Source organism: Lepidothrix coronata, unplaced genomic scaffold (assembly GCF_001604755.1).
Source record: "Lepidothrix coronata isolate B3197 unplaced genomic scaffold, Lepidothrix_coronata-1.0 Scaffold59, whole genome shotgun sequence".
Taxonomy (NCBI): domain Eukaryota; kingdom Metazoa; phylum Chordata; class Aves; order Passeriformes; family Pipridae; genus Lepidothrix; species Lepidothrix coronata.
In genome coordinates, this window is record NW_016690239.1 from 794136 (window position 1) to 817898 (window position 23763).

At 38.6% G+C, this 23763-nt stretch overlaps 1 protein-coding gene across 1 annotated transcript in view; it reads right to left on the bottom strand.

The window, feature by feature from the left end:
* The window catches only part of CUBN (cubilin), a 149268-nt gene that overhangs the window by 34122 nt on the left and 91383 nt on the right, over positions 1-23763 (bottom strand). The window contains exons 38-54 of the mRNA XM_017817059.1: positions 23569-23758; positions 22346-22543; positions 21883-22029; positions 20819-21009; positions 20342-20525; positions 18855-19029; positions 17623-17801; positions 15638-15847; positions 15184-15324; positions 14030-14211; positions 12301-12472; positions 11226-11432; positions 8055-8204; positions 7071-7192; positions 5012-5237; positions 2881-3068; positions 463-619 (exon numbers count right to left, since the gene is read on the bottom strand). Of these exons, the coding sequence (XP_017672548.1) occupies positions 463-619; positions 2881-3068; positions 5012-5237; positions 7071-7192; positions 8055-8204; positions 11226-11432; positions 12301-12472; positions 14030-14211; positions 15184-15324; positions 15638-15847; positions 17623-17801; positions 18855-19029; positions 20342-20525; positions 20819-21009; positions 21883-22029; positions 22346-22543; positions 23569-23758 (3019 nt within the window). The remainder of the gene's footprint in view (positions 1-462; positions 620-2880; positions 3069-5011; positions 5238-7070; positions 7193-8054; positions 8205-11225; positions 11433-12300; positions 12473-14029; positions 14212-15183; positions 15325-15637; positions 15848-17622; positions 17802-18854; positions 19030-20341; positions 20526-20818; positions 21010-21882; positions 22030-22345; positions 22544-23568; positions 23759-23763) is intronic.

Consider the following 23763-nt stretch of genomic DNA (forward strand, 5'->3'; position numbering starts at 1 on the left):
ACAAAACAAAGCAAAGGCCAGAGCAAGTTGTGAGGAATTTATGTGAAGGGCATGGGCTACACCGTACACAGGAGAAATTGCCACAGTTTCAGCATGTGCCTTGAAAAGAAGAGAGATAAAAATTCTGACGGAAGAGCAGATCCTTTTTAAGATTACAGCTTTAGTTTCCATGTAGTTTAACTACAGAGAAATACATTTTTTAAATTTAAAGTCCATTCTTTTCTTCTGGGCACAGTGAAAAGACAAAGGTGGCTAAGAATAACTGTAAAGTTAGAGCTTCATGGAGGACTTTTGGCAAGAGCAACACTGGAGCTCCATTGCATTCAGTATGGAAACTCTTGGTTTCCAAATCTGGGCAGAGACTGCAATACCTTGTTGGACCGGGATCTGAACTGCTACACAGAGATCAAACTAATCCCCAAAAGACTAATAGAGCAGCCATCTGGCTTTAATATTACTTACTGCTTATGAAAGATGCAGAGAAACCTGGTGCAGGAGTATCCTGAGACTGAAATACTGTAGTTATCACATTGTTTGGAGCAACAACAGGATCAGGAGCTGACCTTCCACATCCTGTGGCTAACAAAGCTGTTTCTTCTTCATCCTTTCCTCTCCACACCTGACAAGGCCAGATTGGAAATTGTTTAGTGCTTTCAAAGCCCAACTAGGTTATGGAAACCCACCAGAAATTACGTATGCAATTTTTCTTTCCATAGACTTAGGTTAAGATTCATCTCACACTGAATCGAAGAGATCTAAATTGGAGCTAATCCCTGCACTCAGGGGAGTAAATCACAGTGATTAACTTCGGTTGCCAGGGACCTCTGAAGGGCATCTGGAGGTCATTTGCTTGAATCCCTGATGACAGCAGAGCAAACATAGGTCCAGGGGACAAGAGAAAAATATGTTATGTACAATCATTACCTACTTTCATTTTGTCTCTGTTTACTTATCTCCATACACCCTATAAATATGCATAACTATGTATACAAGGAATTATTACATGCAATCCTTATGTTATTCATGAGTAAATAAAACAAAAAACTGTAATGCTAGAATAATATACAGGCATTGAGCTGGGAGATCTGGATTCCTAATATCTAGTCTTGGTAATAAAGAAAGATTGCCATTTTTTTTATTTTGCATTGACTTGTTCAATGACAAGTATCAAATCACATAGTTAAGAAAATAATAAAATTCACAAAAAATATAATGAAGAAAAAACTACAATTTTTTTAAAGTATTACTTCAACTGTACCAACAGCCAATTTAAGTTCAATCAAGCCCTGAATTCAAGAAGCACACGCAGGTTTAGGTAGGTAAGTGAAAGCCTCTTTAGGTATTTACTTAAATATGCACAGTTTAAGCTCACAGTTTAAGTGCTGAATTTCAAGACAAATATAAAATGAAACATAGGTATAAATGTTTGATGTTTCTAACCATTAAAAAAATTTCCTGAATCAAGATGTTTATTGACAAGGATTTAAAAAGTTTGCTTAAATACAAATTATTTACTTTAATAATAAAGTTATTTTTGTTGATATGTTTGCATAGTTTCTTTATTGGTAGTTTATACCAAAAATATATTAAAACCAAATTGTATTTGATATTTAAAATAATACGTTTTAAAGAAATTGAGAGGAACCAGAACAACCACATGAAGCTCTAACCAACCATCCTAGAAAGGAAAGGGTTAGCCAAGGGTTAGTCTGTAAGTGTAGGCATATGAATCACCTCATTCGTGTGACCAGGTGTTTGAGGCAATGAATGCTCAAAGGATTAATTTTAATAGTCTATAGCCTGGCCAAGGTCTTGCAAAGTCACTATTGATTTTGGATTACTCTTTTGTGGCTGCTCAATTTGGATTAAATGGAAGAAACTTACATCTGTTCCACAGTTTTTCATATGCAGACACCTTCATGCATCTCAAACTGGACATTTAGAAATGGAAACGAACATCAAAACTTTCAGATTTTTCTCTCTGGAGGAAATCTCCAGTTGACATAGTTCTGCTTATGCCATTCAGGGCAGTTCAGGAATTTTAAATTAAACACCTTTACTGGTTGACATTAAGACTTCCATATTAGCGAAATTTATTTTAACATATTACATCAATTAATCACTGTCTTTGAAAAGACAAATCTATTAGCTGTAGGGCTTTCTTTCACAACCTTAAAAAATGAGTGCAACTGTGGTTTGTGAGTTAGTAGATATGGATCAGACCATCCTGATCCAGCTGCTCAAGTCTTCCTACATGTTGTCAAATTATGTTTGCCCTTTATTTCAAGTGGGAGTTGTACTTCTGTGGAGAAAATGAGCACAAAACCACTGAACATACGCCAAATGCCTGAGAAAAAAATGACACTGAAAAATTCAAGGCATGTCCACTTCATTCTATTGCTTTGAAAACAAGAGGCTCTTGACAACATATGAAAGATAAGAATACTATCTTTGGTTTGGGAGATTAAAAAAAGAAGGATTAGTGCAACTTGGACAGTTTAAACACTTATAAAGAAGTTTGGTAGAATTACAGTATCACATTCCTTTTTTTCTTTTACTCATTGGAGTAATCTTTTATTTACACTGTATTTTCTCATTATTTCCTTGTTCTGAAATCATATATGCTTTTTTTTTTCGTATTTTTAATTTTTGGGGCAGCAAGGAGGGTGATGGAACCTCAAGAACAGATGAAAATTCAAACTATATACAAGCCAGTTCACAAAACACACAGAAAATGGACTGTATTGGTACAAGGACTTCAGTTTATATTTCATGAATTTTGTGCCTTGACAGTTATAACCATGACAAACACAAAACAGGATTCTGGAATCATGACTTCTTTAAGCACTGCTCTGCTGATCGAACCCTAACAATTATTACCTTCACGTAACTGCTCTGGCAGCTTCCATCGCTATCTGGAATATGGAAGTTACTATGGAAGGTCATCTCCAAGTGTTTGCTTTCGTGTGCAGTGATGGTCCATGTACATCTGGTGTTCATGGGAAAGTTTTGAGGCCAATGAGGGGATTTGATCACACCATTATCAGAATGAATGATTCCACCACAGCCTGCAAAAAACCACCAACAGGTGGGAGAAATGTTCAAATATTTTTTGTTGGTGTCAGCTTTGAATGGCTGTTTCCTTCTGTGCCTGCAAGAGTGAGAGAGGAAAGTCCTGATACCCATTGAAACTTCATTTACCCCTCTTTTAAGTAATTTTCTTTCTCCCACCCCTGCAGTAGGGAGGTAGTTACACTCTAGGGAAGGTCTCTCTTTGTACTTCACTTTATTTTCTTCACAAGCTCGTTCTCCTTGCCAGTTCATACACTTTTGCTTTGGTCCATCTGTACACTCCTGGCAAATTGAAGTGAGTATTGCTTTGAAAGACTGTAAGAACCAGGAACACATTGATGAGGAGCTTCTCCTGAGACTGTGCAGGTTCCTTCCCACAACCTACAGCATGCACATCATGACAGACAGCCATTCAGAAGAGCACTCTAGAGAAAAAAACCCAATCTACTAATGAATGCTTTTTTCTTCTCACTCTGCAACATGAAAATATTGCAGTTCTACATATGAATCTCCTCAAGCTACATCCATTTACCCAGGGCAAAATGGTGACTTCTCCAGTCCAGGCAGCCCTGTGGATCTCAGTGGGATTATGGAGAGGGTTGGAAAACATGACTTTAAAAATTGCTAACAGATTCATTTATAAAGGGGAATAACTGGTTATGGCTCTGTGGCAGCTCATGTTTTTATACGTAGTACGTTTAGCTAATTTGAAACATATTTGCAAATACCATGCCAAGAATAATTTACTAGGGCTATGCGTACAGCACAAGCAACCCTTATTATTTCAGAGACGATGTAGTAAAAGGATGAATAAAGAGCAAAAAAAGGTTTATAACATTCCTTTTTTTCCTCTTAATTAAAAAAAAATAGTTTTAAAAGGAAGATTTTATTTTTCATTCTTCTGTGTCAGTAATGGCACTTGCGTTTAGAAGGATGCAAAGCCAGATTTTGGTCACACATACCAAAAACCAGAGATTCTCAGTGAACAAATGAGAAAAAAGCTAAAGAAAGGAAATCAGGTACATAAAAAAACCCCAAACCCTCTCACAAAGTGAACACTACCTATACATATTGCACATGTAGGCTAATGTCTACTACATCATTGAAGAGTGGTTTTCGTCGCACATGAAATCTCAGTGAGAACAGTGTAAAAATCCTGCTTAAGTGACAGTGTATATCCATGCAAATGCAGACTATTGATATGTTTAAAAAGACACTCCATCACTACTTCTAAAAGACACTGCTACATTATTAAGGGACAGAAAGGTGATCAGCATCAGCCAGAAGGTTTGCAGCTGTAGGTGACAGTAGGGAGCACTTGGCCAGCTCTGTTCTGAGGTAGGAAGGCACAGTGATTTCTGTCCTGTCACTATCTGCCACATCTACACTTGCCTTCAGTCCTCTATTGACTTCTTGAGGTACACTGTGCAAATAGTGAGCCACCTTTTTTTAAAATCGAGAGATCTGATAATCTCAACAGAAGGATGGTAGCTTTGAAAAACGTACCATTCAATCCTGCATGTATATCACCTTCAAAAGGGTACCAACATCTCCACTGCAGTGGAAGAGGTTTAGGCTGTTGAGACATGTGCTCTTTGAGAAGTTCTGTCTGCCTCTCTGTTTTGAAACTGACCTCTTCCTAGTTATAAGTGTTTAAACCAAATCAAACTGTGGAACAATTGTTATTCATAAAATGAAATGTCTCATAGTCACTGACAATAGATACCACTGCCGGGAGGCTAATGGACATGGTATCAATTTACAGCCATCAAGAAGCTGCCAGTATGAAACTTAAAAAGTACAAAATCAGTCTAAGTTTTATTTCCTTGTGTGAGATCAGACAGCAATGGTTTAATACTTGATTTTTTTAATATTGCCTTCTTTCAGGGATGCTGAAGATGTTGCCACGTATTTCTTTTGTTAGTTAATGCAAACTTACCTAAAGATTCTGATGTCCATGTTGCATAGAAGCCACCTCCTTGAATTGAGTGATCAGAGTTAAAGATGACAAGTAGTTTGCTGGAACCAGACTGAATTGTCCCAGGGGATGTGTTTCCACAATACTTTCCTATGACAGGAGACCCTGGAGATCCACCATTCAGGATAGTAACAGAATCCCACTTACAAAGTGAATGATTTTCAATGTGGAAGGCTGTAAAAGTAAGCTGCAACACACAAAAGTGACATTCAGGTGCTAAAACCAGTCACTCCAGGGAGGGTTTAGAGCAATTCCAGCCAGATCCTGTAGCCATCCTGGTACAATGATTTCTGGGTATGCTTAGGAATCCAACCCATGCTTCATGATGCTTTCCTGTAAGTATTGCTTGGAATCTTACCACTATAAGTAACAGCAGCTACTTAGCTTGAAGATAGAAATGGAAGAGGAATGCATAGGTTCAAACCTGGCATTACTGGGACTTAACCATACTTTGAAGCTAAGTATGTGCTTCAAAACAGTCTTGAATATGCGTGGGTGTTGAACTCAAGGCTTCTGGTCATGAAATACAAGTAGTTATGTAAGCAGAAGGCTCTGGATTTTTTTTTCTTCCTATTATTCTGAATCAATGTACTAACAGTTGCTAAAAATAATGTTAGTTTCCATTAAAACAGAAACAGTTCCATGGTTCATTCCTGTGGGCCTGGAAGCATCACATAAACAGACTAGGCGGGGCAGGCAGCTTCTGACCCTGTCTTCCTCCCACACTGATTCCATTTGTCCTTGCAGTGATATGCACACAGGTGGGATTTCCAGTTCAAAGATTTAGATTGCTGATGCAGTAGACTCCTGCATTTGTCGATGCTGAAATATTGATGTACACTAATTACTGCCTGGCCCTGTTACAATCAGTCTTTTTTTTTACCAGTTTCAGGAGCAGGATCTTTGTAGAAAAGTTTAGCAAACACATAATATTTCCCCCTGTACATTTTGTGTGTATTCATTTCCAAAAGAACTCTGCCTCAGTCAAAGACCAAATACAAATTTAGCTCTAATGGTTTAAATTCAGACCAGCAACTGAAACTGGCATCTTATATTGCAAAATTTAGTCTGCCTTCATTGAGGGGGCCACCACTCAGTCCTTTCAAAACAGAAATCTGCTTCCATCTGCTTAAGATTAGTTCTGCTTTAAACAAGCTTGTGGATTAAATAGACATTTTGTGTTCTCTTAAAATAATCCTGTATTCCCTGAAGTAAGTACCTAGGCAGTGGTCAGAATATCATGCAGCAGAATAATTAGGACTACGGGTTTGCATTTCTAAGAAATACCTTTTTAGTTGTAAACAAGGAAAACATGATAGGAAAATTAATGAAAGACATTACATATGAAAATCTGCAATGTGTTTTAACAAAAGTGCTTTTCAGATACTTTTCTGACCTGGACCATAAATATCAATGATTGGACCTGTGCTTGAAAGAATCAGTCAAATAATTCAGTGAGTTAAGTTTCACACTGCTTGGTTATAAAGGTGCTTAAATTGGTCTCTCAGGAGTTTGACTCAAGAAAGTAGTACCTCGGGCACCTGTTAATAGTTATTGGGAAATAAGAGCAGCATCTCATAGATGTTATTTGTACCAGAAATCATAGTATCTTCCAGACCATTAAGATACAAAAGTAACTTTCTAGTGGCTTGTAACTTCTCTGAGGAGAAGAAATACCTTCAGCCTCATATTCATTCTCATGATATTGAGAATATCCATGCATATCTAATAAAATGAGTTATTTTAGGTTTTCTAACTAGTTTTTTTAACCAAGTCACTGTTTAAAGGAGAAGTCAGTGCTATGTTTTGAGGTCAAGTTATACCAGGATCCTTCTGATTTTCAAAAAGCACAGTCTGGTTTGGTTATCTTCATTCCCCCTCTTAGTTAAGATTGATGGGGACATATTTCATTTCTCCACATTTCTGATTTTCCAATTTGTCTCAAACCTGTTCCTCAAGACTCAGAAGATTCTTCTCACACTGTCAGCTGTGCACATAATCATGACATTACGTTACTCACAGTGACAGTTTCACCTTCAGGGGCTTCCAACAACCAGGAGCAGTGAGTCAGACTGCTGTAAGGCTCTGGGTAGTTAGGGCTTGAGATAACTCCCCTTTCGCCTGACTGTATACCACCACAGGCTGAAGAAAAAAAAAATTTCAATACATTTTAGGAACTGAAAACTATAATCAAACAAATGGAAGATTATTCAGCTTATAATAGTACTAAAACGTATTTCAGTTAGACTGATACAGGTAAGGATGAACAATTTCTTTGGGAAAATCCATGTTTTAAAATGTTTATCATTGAATAGTGAGTAAACAGATGCAATGACCTTGAAACTTTGCATTTTTTCTGACACTTAATATAGCTCTGCAAAACCTTAGCCAACTGACACTTAGAGCTGCTTCTTCCACCTTATCTTCCATTTACTTATCTCAGACACTTAAGAAAATCAGTGCCATTCTTGGACCAACACAATCAAGTAAAAAAGTTGTTGATGTGTCTAGAGAAGCCCCAAGGCTAAATTCAGCTGTGACAGGAAGACTAGTTGTGTTGGCACATAAATGGCAAAGTGGTGTAATTTGCACTGATACGGCTTTAAGTGGATTTCAAAATTAGTGCTAAGGTTCAAGCAGCAGAATGCATTTCAGCTCTGCTAGCACTCTGGAGACCTATTTGAAGTAAGTCAAACTTGGCTGGTGCTACCTGTTACATCCCTATTCCCAAGAGCAACCAGCTGTTATGAGTGTTACATAGCATTGCAAAACCTCAAATGCAGTTTGGGGAATGGGAACAGTGAGGCAGAAAATAAATCTGAAAATTCAGCTGCTAGCATGTGCTTGCTTTAGAAGGATATAAATAGTGGCAGGGACCGTGTAACTTTGAGGGCCTCTTTAAGAGCTGATCCCATCACGTATATTCTCAGTATCACCAAATGAATGGCAACATTCCCCGGAAGTGCCTCAGTTGGCAAAGGCAGCAGTCTAGCAAGTCATTTACCTTCATATGTGTAATGGGCCAAGAATCCTTTATCTTCTGTGTTTTCATCACTTAAAAAGTGTACCCAGACCTGTGGGGCAGCTATGACTAATGGTACAGATGGTGCAGCCTGACCACAAAGTCTGGCTATTAGCTCTCCATCAGCATCCCCTAAGTAAAGAAAGAAAAAAAACACAACAATTTTTGAGTCCTAGAAGAGCTACAATAGCATAAAGGAATAGGGCAAACATACATTTCCTTGTGTTTTAACTAGAAAACAGAGAAAAGTACATAATCACACTTAGTAACTGATTTTTTGTTACGGACATAAGGAGAGTGCTGCAGTTCATTGCTGGGATCTAAATCTTGGCAACAAGGAAGTTCTCTCCAAAGCTATATTTATGATCCTTTTAATACCCCAGGGCTCCTTCTCTCCTCTTCCTGCCACCCTGAACACTTTCATTTTGTATGTCTCATCAGAACCCTCATTGTTCTGCCTCAAAACTACAGACTTTTGGGGGGCAGAACACTGGGAAGAGAGGACCCAAGGACTGTAACACATGGAAACCTATTGAATCTTTGTTTTTATGACATCCTCATTAAAGTCAACAGGGATTTTGAGTTTTCTACCATATAGGGATGTGCATCATCCATGAACAAGCTGTCACTGCTGTATTAACAGTAGGCATCTCTTTCCTAGGGAGATCAACATATTGTTCTGTGTATGGCAAAAAATGCCAGCATTTGCTCAAATCCTTGAAACCTAAAAGCAAGCACAACACAGTCCACTATACTTCTGTGACACTGCAACTTTGCTCATGTTGGTGTAAGCTCTTATCCGTCACACTGGCAAAAGTATCAGCTTCTGTTTATTACTGATAAATTATCAGGAGAAAGAAAAGAAGTGTAATAGCATTCCCCATGACATCCAGGCAATGCCATTCCCAAGTTCACTTCTCTAACAATAGTAGGCTGCTGGTCTTAAAAGTCTCTATTCAAAAAGCAACTTGTAGCTCCACATGTAATGACAGACTGTTCTTGCAGCAGAGCAAGAGGGAGAAATTTTGGGTGTTCTTCAAAGCCCTTTCACAGTTATTCTACGTCACACGGTTGAGTGACTACATGTTTCTGTCATATATGGTGATGCAGCCACCATTTGAAATGCCTTGAAGCACAAGGATAAAAAGTGACATATAATAAAATTCTATTAATGTAAAATACAAAGAGAATGGCTACAAACTGCCTTGTTAACATGCATTGATATTGATATTGAGCTGTACAAGCAGAAGGCACTCATGATAAATGATATTACTATTTTTTCAGGAAAAAATAGTAATATCTACTTTGAGTATGTGAAGTATATGTTTTGTGCACTTCTTATGAGGTGACTGTGTGACAGATGTGATGCGGGTTACTCAGTCTCTACGGTGTGAAAAGTGACACCTATCATTGCTTTCATGAATGGCCAGCTGGCTAGAGAACTAGACTGTTGATAAACAGAAAACGAAAACAGAAATACTGTGCTGTAAGATTATCATTCAAAATGAAGGGAATGGTCTGAAAGACAAAACCAAGAGTTTCCACAAAAGCCAAAAGTTAAGAGTTTATTTCACTGTAGCAGTATGCTCAGCTGTATTACCGTATACAGACTACATGCACACACCTGATAATTTAATAACTCAATATAAACCCTTATCCTAAGAAATTTAAAATATTTATCTATTTAGCTTAAATATTTCTCAGTGAATACATACAGTTAATTCCACTTTCTTCCCTTTTTTCTTTGAGTACCGTGACATGTATTGTATGGGTATCACAAAAGAATTTTGCACATCTTGGCTTCATTTGGGGTCTCTCGGGTAACTTATTGTTGAATTGGACCTCTCCCCAACTACACATCTGCTGTGTCAAGAGTCTTAAACAATACCTGCCTGAGTCTAGTGATATTCTGCACTATTTGCATCTCAGCGCTCATTAAATGCTACTTGTCAGCATACACATATGAGTTAGGGCATTCTGCTTTTGACACAAGACTAGTTATGAAACTCAAGTTCCATTAGTATGGTTGAAGTGAACATTACTATTTAGATGACAAAACTGTGCAGAGCAAAACAAGACTACACTTTCTCCCCTCTCCTTTGATTGTATTGCCTGGAGGCCTGAGGTTCATGATGAAGTGAGTAGTGGGAATGGATGTGTAACAAAGCAGATATATTTTATTATTTCTCTATCTGAGTTTTCTTTCTATTATTCCCCAGCTCCAGTGCATACATGGGAGAGAACTGCTAGGCTATGCAGCTATGCACGCTCTGGCTCTACAGAGGACAAACCAATGCTACACAATCAAAAGCTCTTGCTCAAGTGAATGCAAATAAGGATGTAAAGGATTCCCGCTCTCAACCTTTTCACATCTTTCAGAATTGATTTCCTGGTAAATTAGAACCTGCTCTCTCTGGGACTCACAGATACAGCCCTCAGTGAAGGAGACAGCTGCAGCTTTCATACTACACTTGGCATTAGCTGAGTGACTTTCATATGACATTTCCAGCTGCTGTTCTTGCAGATAGCTAAAGATGCACAAATATGCAGAGATATTATTGGTGCATTAATCCTGTGATTTTTATTTTCCTTTTAAATGCTTCAGTCTGTATTTTGTGATGCAATCGAACAGGAAATATGGATTCCTTTCTGGAGAATCATCTTATAGACTACAAAAATGGGGTATGCAGCCCAGAGAGTATGAATAATTAAAGCATTCTTTACTCCATTCCTGCTGTCCCTGGAGACATTGCAGGACCAGGGAGAGAATGGGCAGTGAACCAAATAAATTGTTTTGATCATTCTAACTTCCATCTTTCAAGGAAGATGAAGTTCATATTTTCCCTTGTAATGAGAGAGTCAGGTTGGTATTGCAAACACCAAAATAATTTATCCTCCTAACATACCTATCCAGTTTTCTATTTTCTGCCCTGAAAGAAAAGGTGACCAAATGCATGCATCAATTGCTCTGGTAGTGAAATCCCACTCCTGGTCATGGATGCAACATGGAAGGCATAATATGAACACTCCCAAATGTACAGATTCTACAATAGCCATTCTCTGCAAATATATATGAACAAGAATTGGCACAAACGGAGTTGCACGACCAGAACCTTGACAGGCTTTATCCATTCTCCTGCTGAACATACAAACCTATTCGTAGCTCTAGGTAGTCATACTGACAGTTCTGGTGATGTTCCAAGTGGAAATCCTCGAAAGACACATAAATGGATGAATTATAGTGGGAGGGGTTTTCAATTATCCATTCACAGTTCAGGTTATTTGTGTAATTTTTGATGCCATCATAACCAGGAGAGGAGAAATTCCCACCTACATGTCCCACCAGGATTCCACCACAAACTGCAGAAACAAAATACAGTTTATTAAAAAATAGTAATAATTCCTGTATGAAGTGAAATCTTGCCCCTGTTTATTCAGATATGCTCATGTCAGAAAGCACATGTCCTGATTAGATCAAAACCTTTTCCATCTTCTTATTTTTCATAATTTACTGCTATGTAGAAGAGAATTCTTGCCTATTGTCCTGGAATTTATTGTCAAGTCTTTAAAAACACGTGTAAAGCAAAGAACAATTATGTACAGTATCAAATAAAATATTTCAACAGTACTATCAATACAACAAGCATTATTTAACATTTCAATAAAATCTCACTACAGCTTCAGTTCAGTATTGCTCAGCCCTGCTCATTAACGAATTTGATACTCAAGAGAAAATTTTTCTGAAACACACCCTCAAGAGCAATACACTCATGCTACAGCAGGATGCTTGGGGTGGGAGTTGGAAAATCAAGTTCAAAAGACTCAAGGATATAGTAGTAAGGCTCTGGCAGCTGCCTCCTCTCTGGAGGCTGAGCTTGCAAAAGTAGGTTAGCTGCACTATTTCACAAGCTACAATAAATTAATTACACCCCTGAGTAATAAGGAAGCACTTGAATTATTCAATTTGTCTATGGCACTACGCTTTTTCGAAATTTTCATGGAATAAGGCCACTTCATACCATCTCTTACTCAAGACCAAGTACAAAACAATAGAACAGTAGGGAGAGCAGGGACTGTGATCCATATGTATTCCCATCCAGGGATGTAAGAGAAAAAAGGTATCAGAGATTTGTTATCTGTTTAGGTAATTTTTTGTTATATGTGCCAGTACTTTATCTATGGCATGGCTCACCAAAGAACAACCACTTAATTCAAAAACATACACTACCTGCATCTTCACTAGATGTATACGAGACACTGAAACCTCTGGTTGCACGGGACATGTCTGTCACCAAAATGACTTTCATTGTGTTTCCAGTGGATTTCACCTCAGTGCCTGGATTTACCTCTCCACACAGCTTGGCCAGCCGGGGAGAATTCTGTCTAAGGCCATTGTAAACCTGTGGGGTCAGAGTAAACTCTTATGAGATCAATATATAGTAGTCTGATGAGCATCTCCGGTATCATTTAACAGTGTTTCACATCTTTAATATGAGGTTCATTGATGTCCCTCACAGCGGGTTAGTTCTCAAACTACTCCAAACCTTGGCACAAACTTGCATTGCCTTGAGTGGAGGAGGCCCTGAAGCAAAACATTAAAAATAACTTGCTCATTTTGATGAAACACAAACATATTCTCTCTGTCTCTTTCCTTTTTAAAAAGAGAAATTGAAATAGTTTTATTGGGAAGAATACTGCAGTTTAGCTCAATATTTATATATTCAATCACTTAATAAGATACTGATCATGTTTATTTCATTTCAAATCATTGCCTTTGTATTCTTGTTAAAGCCAACATCAACTTTATCAAAATCTTCAACAGATTGAGTGCTGCTGGGTGTTTTTGATTAATTCAAACATTTCACTTTTTGATGATCCAGAGGTATTTTTCTCAGTTTCTTTCATACAGTCCTTAGGCTAGGAGTTAATTTCCTTCTTTCTACGACTGCCTCAGCAGTGCAAGCAAGGCTGAAATGATGTTTCCCACTGAGAATTGGAATTTGTTAGAGTGTTGAATGCATAAAAGCGAGCAGGAAAAATCTTCCTTTAAGAGATCATTAATTTATAAAAAGCCAGCTCCCAATGCTTTGCCTAAAGCATCTGTGAAGGAAAACAAGGGAAACATCATCTACAAATCCCAAGGGATAGCTACTTCACCCCTCTCCATGCTTGTGCATGGGCTGGCTTCTGATCATCCTACAGTTAATTCCTGTGTTTGCACTGCTAATCTGAACAAATGGGAAACTAAATCTATCTCTCATTTCTGCAGTTTTATAGAGGAATCACATTTTTCAGGCATTTGTACATCTGATCAGGTTAAGGTCTAGATGCCAGGTTTGATAATTTATTTTTTTTTCACTAAATAACCAGAAATCTAAAATAAACATGATAAAATAACCAATGTTTATCCCTTTGAAGATGGAGGGTGATAAAGAGGTAGAGTTTTCTGAGATCTCCCTATCTTTCTTTCAGAATATACAAGGTCCCACCCAGTAGTAGTCATTTATTGCAATCCTTGGCTTTTTCTCTCTCTCTCTTTTTTTTTCTTTTTTAATTGACAGCAGTAAGTAACAACAGCAGTAGCAACCTCCAAAGTCAAAAGAGACCTGGAACTGACTGATGGACTTTGTGTCCACAGAAAAGAGACCTTGAAAGCTTTCAAAAACCCCAGAACCTTTTTCCATAATCGATAAAGAGATAATTCCAATTATTTTTTCCAAGTCTTCCACTCTGCCTTGGCCACAATTTCAAAAATTCCACACTCTAAAACAAGCAGACGAGTTTATATGGTCTACAGAGGTAATTTTCTCCCATTTATCTGTTTTCCCCAGATTAAATTATGATTTGTCTTTAAACCATATATAGACCTAGAAGTGACATTTCAGCTTTATTACATCCACTAGTACTCCATAAAGGGATTAGGAAGAGCAATTTCTGCCTTTACACCCAATACTCACAGCCACATAATCTGATGAGCAGCTCCAGTGGTCTTCAGTTTTCATATCATTAAAGGTTAGAGTCACACGTCGTCCTTCTTCCACTGTGATCCTCCATTCACACACTCGGTTATGTGGGTATAGGTTGGGATAGTTGGGTGAAGTAAATGTTCCAACAGGGGCAGTAAGATCTCCACCACATTCTGAAATACCCAAGTATTAGGACACTTCTTAGAATAAAGCATTGCTTATAGAATTATAGCAAAAAAACCCCAATAATGCAAGAAAAAGAGATCCTGAGAGATTAATTTGATTGGCCTACCCTGTCCACATATTTACCTAAACAGCTACATTCCTGCTGGTCTTTATCACTCAGCCATAAATGCAGTTGAATATTAACTGACCAAAGCAGCTCTTTTTAGTCCATTTATTAATATTGTCTTTTCTGAAGGGCTCATCCCAGGCTTCAGAAGCCTATGAGTGACACATAGGCTTTGATGTGAAGTGATACAAGCCTCTCACTGTGGCAAGACCTGAGACATTTCTGCCCTTCAGATGACTGGGCAGAGCTACACAGAACGAGCAGGGTCTTAGAGTGGGTAACAATATAATAACCTGACTGGCCACAGTCCTGGGCAACTTCCTCTACCTGACCCTGCTTGAGCAAGGGGTTGGACTACCTCATCTCCAGAGGCCCCTTCCAACCTCAGTATTTCTGCAGTTCTGTGATTCTGCTTAAAACCTATGGGTTGAAAACTATTGATTTTAGGGAGATTTAAGAATACCACTCACCTTAGAGGGACAGAATAACATAAAGGAAAATTACAGCATTTCTCTACCTTCGTGCTCTTCAAGAGGGATGTGGGGAGGGTATGTTAGGACAACTCTAGACTAGTTGTTGAAGAGAAAAGGAGTGGAAGAGTATGCTTCATTGTGCAAGACCTACCACTGATGGCAACACCCATTATAGCAGGACACTGCTTGCTTCACAAAGTTTCATCTCAGCTAAGTAGTTGCCAGAGAACTCTATTCATATTTCCCCCTGAGTTTATAGTTAAGACCAAATAACACACCCCTCCAAGAAAAAGTGATCTACAATATATGCTCTATTAGTGCAATACAATCTGTGGTATATGTTGCTTCCTCAAAGTATCTCACAACGTTCCAAATCCAACCTTCAGTACTGGAATCAAAGCGCAGTCTGAATCCTTGGGCATTGACTGATCCATCAGTGACTAACTTGACATAAGCAAAACTGTCAGAGGTGTCCACAGCATCAGGGAGAGTATTACCACAGTACCTGCCCAACAAATTTCCTGCAAAAATCACATACAGAAAGACAGTTTTATATCAATATATTGTTTATATTTATATTTATATTTATATTGAAGGATCATTTTCTAGTTTAACTGGACAGGCAGGAGTAAACCAGTAAAATCAAGTTATTGCTGGTAAATAGAAGGGGGTTGTTTGCCTCACTTTGCATCAGCAAGCAAGGCAGACAGAAGCAAATACTCTATACTGAAAAGGCTCACTTTGTACCCAAAGGGAAATGCTTTCAGGAACCTCTGGTGAGGTTTCATAGTAGTACTGGGGAGGGAAAGACAAACACTGAAATAATTCTCTGACCGGAAGCGTTGTATTCTCGGATCTCCACAAAGTCATTTGTGCACTCGGAGGAGTTTTGAATATCTAGGCCTTCTAGTCTGATGGTAAGATAGTGGCCCCTGGGACCCTGCAGAAACCATTCACACAGCAGGTTGTCTTGATAATGAACGTCAGGATACCCTGTGCTTTCGATGATGCCGGTTTGTCCTATCACTGTCCCACCACAGGGAGCTGCAAAAGAAAGAATATTGTTTGGTTGACTGAAGGACCTCAGAAAGATGATTATTCTCCTAAACAAGAGCTAAAGCTGAGGCACAACTGACTTGTTCCCTAACTGTGGCAATAAAACAGGAATTGCTTTCCAGTTAAAAATATTCCATGTTCTCCAGCTAATTCAGCCAGTCCTAGTTTGTTTTTTGCTGCTGGTTTTCTTTCACACACACACATGTCCCCTGCCGTTGCAAGCAACCCTTCCTCTCTGTCGTATCTTTTATAACTTGAACAAATTCACAGTTTTCAATCTAATCTTCACCTATCTCCATATTTAGCAGAAAATCTTGCAAAGATGCATCAGATAAATTATAAAGCAATGCAGCTGGCTAAGCATGGATCTAGATTTTTTATGACTGGCAGAAGTTGACTCCTGGTATGGGCCTACAGCTATGGTCTAGACTCTTCTTTCCTGTTGTCCCTTCCTGTTCACATTCCACTCCTTGTGATGCCTTGGTAACTGATCATTGCACAATTTGTAAAACAGCTTCAAAAGTTTCATTTTTAATTTTCTCTTTCTGAACACTCATTTCTCTGTGGTACCTGCAAACATAAGTTTGTATTAATAAGGCTTACAGCCAACATGTGCTTGCAGACACATGGTGTGATTCTTTAGGTGGTCCTGTGCAGGGCCAGGAGTTGGACTTCGATGATCCTTGTGGATTCCTTCCAACTCAGGATATTCTATGATTCTATGAAACAATATTTCCAGGAGGAATTTATTGGAATTTTTTTTACAGTGAATTCTGTGTCTGTCTGTTACAATCCTGCCATGACAATAACAGTTGTGTTCTTACTGTCTCCTCCTCTGAGTGATCAGTGCTTTGTGTCAGGATGACTGGCATCCAGCTAAGATTCTGTAAATCCATTAGGGTTAAATGTAAGTTGTGGCTTCATATACTAACAAGTATATATATACAAGTTCCTTCAGTTTTCATATTCAGAAATATAATAGCACGCTGTTTTGACTTAAGTGCTTCAGATCTAATGCAATCAGCAAAATTCTGTGTAAAAACAATATATTCCACTGTTAATATATTTTAAAACAATATATTAACAATCCTAGACTTTCCTATATGAGTGATACTAACATAATATCTGTTATTCTTTGAAGATTATTAACATTGTCAAAACCAAGAAAGTAGCATATTTCTCAATCTGACCAAAGACTATTTTTTCTTTAATTTTAAAACTTTGCTAGTGCTTTCCAATCCTGTTTTTGCAGTTTGAGAGCAAATAATTTTAAAGTATTTCTCTTCCCAACTGACAAATAATGCTTCTCAATTCCTTTTTCAGTCCATTATTCTGCTACCTCTGTTTGCCTAGCAGCATTGTCATTATAGTTTGATTTACATTTACATAGAAAAGCTCCTAATTTGTTCTTCTCCTGTCAGTTTTCAGCTGATCTTTGCATTCCCCTTCAGAATCTTGCTCATGAAAGTGACATTAGGTTTGCACGCAGAAAATCAAACCATGTTACACGACTTTATCCGTATTGACTTTTTTTCTACTCCTCCTCTGATAATTGCCTTTGAGGTTATCCAGTAATTGTTTTCACTGCAGCACGTCTGTGAGTACTTTCCTATTCATATTTCCCTAATTTTCACTGCTTGCTAAGTGCAGAACATGCTGACATTTGTCAGCCCACAGATCTGATTTAAACCCTATTACAAATGTCTAACAGTTGAGACCAAAATCTTCTTTAAAATCAAGAAATTGATAAATGCAAGCATTACCAATGGAGTATTTAGCATTGAATCCCACGTGTGTGGCGCTGCTGTCAGACCTGAACCTCAGGTACATGACAGCTCCTGAGGATCTCTGCGAGCCTGGCATCAAACCTCCACACAATTTGGCAATGACAGGGGCGGTGGTGTCAGCACCACTGCGGAGCTCTAGGTAGCTGGTAGTGCAGCTAGAAGAGAAGAGAATTTTCTGTTCAATGTATGGCAGTAATGCTTCAAAATCATTTCAGTATGTGCACAAAGCCATGAAGCTGTAGTGAATTAGATCAGTTTCCATGCAGTGTGACCAGGACAGAATCAACAATTTCGTAATTCATTGTACTATGTAATAATTGAATCAAAAGAAGTGCTAGAAGCATTGAGAATGATTTATCTAAAACTCAGCCTATGATCAGACCAGATCTGACAGAAGCAAGTTCTGGGAAGAGATATGAACAGTACTGGCAAAGTAGTTGTTGACCATCTTTAATATTTTTTATTTGCAGCATTCAGATTCAGCTGATATTCCTTATTAAGTCTCACTGATGAGTGTTGAAATAAGGAACAACACCACAGATTAAGGGAATAAAAATTCAAATCTGGGGGTTACTTAGCTGCGCACAGAAAGACCCAAAATGTCTTAACTAACAACTTTGCTTTCATAATGATGCAGTGTCCTGGGAAACCAGAAAGGATACCTTTGGAATTGTCTATCTTTCACCATTTTTTCTGGAGGTGGTCTCACAGATGATGCTCACCTTTGCCTTATAGTGGTCCAGCCCTAATCAATGAAGTTACATCAGCTGGAAACTAGCCTTGTTTTATGCTTCAGGCAGGGTGTGCAAAATGTGTAGACCCATTGCAAACCAGCAGCCAGGCAATGGAGGAGGGAGACAAAGTGTCATGGTGGTAATCCACTGGCTTTAAATGCACCTGAGAGTCCAAATGACTGCAAAACTAAATGCTGAATATGAAAGAACTAGAGGGCACTGATTTTACAGAAAGCACCTTTCTACCATGGATGTTTCCACTTTGACAGTTATATTAATTTCTGTTATACACTGCAAATTCTAGGAATGTAAACCAGTGGCCTGATAGCTCCAGTGATCTCTCAAAAATTTCCCAACCACGTTGGATTGTAAATCTAGAAGTGTTCTCTGGGAGGAATTAGAGAAAGTAACAGGGAAAGAAGATTCAGAATTAATTCTCTGAAGAAACACAAGTAAAATAAAGCAGATGTATACTTTGGTGAAGGTTCAATGTAAAACTGATCTTCAAATTGCAGCTCTACTGCATGTCCATTGGGAGCAGTTATGGTCCAGACACAGTCAGCATGCGGGGGGTAATTGCTCGGATAGTTGGGGGAAGATATATATCCACTGGGGTTGAAATCATTGATATAAATGTTCCCTCCACAAGCTGGTAAAGAGAAGATCAGCAATAAAAAAACAACATGTAAAGGAAACGGGTGAGGCACCAAAAATATGAGTTATCACTATATTCCAACACTTTCCTTTTGATGTCATACAGTTTCGTAAAAAACAAATACATTTTATTGCTTACCATGAGAAAACATTTTAATGCAGTAGAATCCTATGTTTCTGTGCTCCTGTTTACCTATCCCTACTCATTTCCAAATGTTCAGGGCCCTGAATTAAACTGCTATTAGTTCTTCCTTGGATTGCTTCTAAAACAAGCAGAAAACATATTTCTTTCCTTGTTTCTATCCCAATTCCCAAGAGCTAGAAAGCCCACAAGTCAGACCCATCAATATTTCTGTTAATCGTTCCCCACTTCTATTTCCCAAAAACTGAAATGTCTGCTTGAGAAAATAATGAATGTGTGAGGAATTCCAGTCAGAGCAAACATGAGGGTTTGTTCAGGTCCTTTATCCCACAAAAATATCTTTATTTTGACCAGAACTTTTGCATCAAAACAACGCTTTATGTTGTAGCAATACTGGTTTAACACAGGGCTTTAATCAAGTTCCATAAATTGAAGTAGTAGAAATGCTATTGTAGAGCTTCATTGATTCTCCCTGTGAATCCACCAGAAGAAAGATTCTTTGGGGCAGCAGGGAAAATAAGCAAAAATCAAGCACTTAAAAATTTGAGTAGATAGAAGGGTCACCTCAGTTGTGTTTAGATACACTGTTTAACAGTGTATCTAAACATGTGTCCTCAGTGGCGTGTGTCACGAAAACAGCGGAAAACCTGCAAATGCCGAGGTCCCGATTTATTCCTGGGACCTGAGTCTCCATTTTTTCATTCTTTCAAAAAAGTTAGGTCTGGCAAGTAATGTTTTTTTCTCAGTTGGGAATAAAACTTGTGAGAAGTGTTGTCACCTTTCTAGACATACTAGCCTGAATAATTCCTAACATAATTTAGCAGTTGCACTGCATATACTATATGTTCAAAATAATGTTCTTGTTTCCAGGGTTTTTTTCTTTTCCTGCATGAATTTTTAATGTCTCTTCCTAACTATAGATGTTATTTCCCTGCTAAAGTGTTTCCATTTTTTTTAAACTTTAATATCTCCAGGTTCTGTGACCTGACTTTCTTTAAAAAGGAAAAATTTGAGTGTCAGATCAGAAGTTATGCACTAGAGGACATTTTTGCAGATATATGATTTTACCAGGGTTGGGACTTTTAACAAGAACTTCCTTTAAGAGGAAAAACTCCAAGTTACATATATATGACTTGCAGAATTTAGGCTTATTACCTAGACTTACCTAGACTCTTAGCTTCATATATCAGTTTGAATCCTTGACCCTCATTCCTGCTGTCAGAAATGAAGTGGACAAACAGCTGATTGTCTGTGGTGTACATGGTTGAGATGGGGCTGCTTCCACAAAACCGTCCATTCCCTCTTGCAGACACCAAAGGTGGAGCAGCATTATCTAACCCATTCTTCAGCTAGAAGAGAAATTGCTAACGTCACTTCAAAACAAAACAGCCCTGGAATGAGCACACTCCATCTTAGTTCTTCCAGGCACAGGGGAAATTAATAACCTAGTGATTAGTTAATGCACAGCAATAAATAAGAGAGACACAGAGAGAGAGAGAGAAAAAGAGAAATAATATCTGTGGTATTTGCCTTTGGTGTTTGCATGCTGTGACACCCTGGGCTGCCTTACTGACACTGAAATCTGTAAGATTCAGTAGCTTTCATAGATTTGAGGACTGGGTGACTGAGTCAATAACCTCACCTCTATGTAATCTCCAAGACTGCAGGAAGTATCCTCACTCTTAACCTGGAAAGGCTGTTCAAAATGAACAGCAATGATAAATCCAGCGGTTACCACTACATGCCAGGAACAATTCAGATTAGGAGCATAGTCTTGAGGGTAGTTGGGGGATGCTATCACACCCCTGCTCGTGTGCAAATAGCCTCCACAACCTGAGAAAAACGAGTCGAAGTAAAGAGAAAAATATTAGTGTCAACCATTCCCCTAACCACTTAGAGAAAACCCCTGTCTACTAAAAGATGTGACAGGAAAAAAAATGTTGAAACAAGTGTATGAAGAGTTGAGGGGTACAGAGCAAGGCACACGATGAATGATGTCCCAAAATACAAGCCAGTAGATTGCAAGATGACACACACCAAAACTCCTGACAGTGAGACTCAGGTCTCAGACTTAGAAGATGAGTAAGCAGGCAGCCATGTCAAGGACCTCCCATGGCATGAGCATATCATTACACTGTCTGAGGACATTGCTTCTAGCCATGGACCAAACCACTGCCACCTCCTCCAGCTGCCAGTTAGATAAACTTCGCTGACTCACTGTTGTCCTAACACCTTCCTTGGTGGCTCAGCCCACTCAGGAATCTGTTATCATTCCTGGGTGCATGTGGGAAGACTGTCACTGGAAATTGCTGACAGTCCTGATAGAACTTATACAGCTTTCTGCATCTGTCTCTTTATATTTTGTGTCTATGCTTTGAGTCATTTATTTCCCTCTCTTAGTCAGGCATTCTTTCACTCTTAGCTGAGCTGTTATAAGCTTAGGCATACACTTTTCTTCCTTCTGAAAGGTGACTGGTCTGGTTGAATCATGCTTTGTTGCATTATATTGCTGTGAAAATAGCAAATTTTACCTTTGCAGAGTCAGACGTTTATTAATAAATATTCATGAGATGCAAAAAACTGACGTGTGTGATTAATTAGATAGACTGTAGGCAACTGTTAACAATGCCAGGGTCTTTTCTTTTCTTACCCCATTGTTAGCAGCAAGGCAGGCATTTATCTGGGGATAAGAGAAGCATATCTTACTTTTTTGATAAGAGGCATTAAACCCAGCTCCAGTGACACGTGCATCTGACACGAAGTGGATGAACATCGCCTCTCCAGTTGATCTTATTGGCCCAGGAGGTTCTCGTCCACAGACAGTAGCCAGCACTGGGGAAAGACTCGTGTCTCCTGAGACCAGAAGAATACATGAGTGTTAAAACTAAATCAGTTCACATTTGTCTGCTTGTTGCTGTGTCTCACATCTTCTTTTAGGAAGATGCTTTTTAAGACCTTTAATCCCTTACAGACTAAGAAATATTTTTATAGACCACCAAATATTTTTTTACACTTTGCTAATTTTGTATTAACTACCAGAATGTCTCAGAATCAAGGAAGAGTACTGATTGAGAGCATGTTCCCATTGTCACCTACATTGCTTAAGCAGCTATTGGGACCTTGGGTCTGTACTGCATGCTGTCAAGGTAGGGCAATGTTGGCTACTCACCATCTTTGATGATAAGTTTGTCATAGTTGCATGATCTGTGAGATTCTATGTCTAGTGCCAGGATATTGAATTCCACAGTGGATCCTGGAGCTCTGATAAGCCACACACAGTCAGCACGATTTCTGTAATTCATGGGCCAGCCCGGTGAGAAGAGGAATGAAGGTGTTTCTTCAGTTGTTACAGTCCCTCCACATGCACCTGTCATGTACAAGAAGACAAAAATGAAAACATCCTCTTTTTAAACTGAACTCTCCCCTCATATGAGAGTCCTATAATTAAGCATAATGAGGGCACAGTGATGTACTCACAGTAATGCAGGAATTCTTCAACTTCAGTTTGGATTGGCAGTATAAAACCTGAAAATCCTGATCTGTAAGGATGTGCTACCTGGTGCAGCAATGATGTGATCTGTTTCATCACGAATATCTAACAAATGACCTAAGAGTATCTACCACAGCTTAACACAGCTTGTGTATCAGAAAGGAATGGTGCATACATAACCAACAATACAGAAACAATTTAGACCCTCTTGAAATGGAAGTTTTTTTTTTTTCTCCACTAATGATGTCTCAGCTATATGCTTAGATCACGATGAAGCTGATCAAAGTCATTGCAGGGCTCAGTGCTCTCCCAGCAGTTATATCCCTTACATACAGCTACTATAGTGCAGAGCCCCAGGAATCTGTAGTACCTCTGTCCCCAGAAATCTGCCTTCAGATTTAGAAAGAAGACATTAACTTTTACTTGTTGCTCTTGCTCAGAGAAAGTCATTGGCACAAGAAGCATATTTCATCTCCTTCCAGGAGCTTTTTGTCAGAGGTACCTGATGATACTGAGCATATTCTCTTTATTTATGAATATGAGATGTATTATAGTGAAAGGTTTCATATCACAATGGCCAGTGATTTAAGAATGGTATTTCAAGAGGGATAATTTTTCATGAAAGAATATCAAATTTTTAGATTTAATGAAATACCCGTGTAAAGAAAAATGACCGTCCAGCAACATGCTTATTTTAGAATGGTGTAAACTAGTATATCTAAGAGTCCCTAGAAATTGTTTTAAAAAGCTATTAAAATGTTTAATTAAAATGTCACCGAATCTTTCCCTGGCTAATAGTAGGGTTTTCTCTTGTGGAGAAATTGGTTTGGAGTTCTTTAAGTACAGCTGAGTGTATCACGGGCTAGTATCGCTTTGAACTGTGCCACCCACTGATAACCCACCTCTAGCAATGGTGTGTGTAACAGCAGAAGCATCCACTGCATACCACTCCAAAAGAAAGCCTTTTCCAGTCACAGATGAATCTGACTGGAACTGGATTGTCATCGAACTGCCAGAGGATGCAAAAGAAGCAGGGTCTGCACCACAGTATGTTGCAATGGGACGAGAATGAACAGTGGGCCCATCATACACCTGCA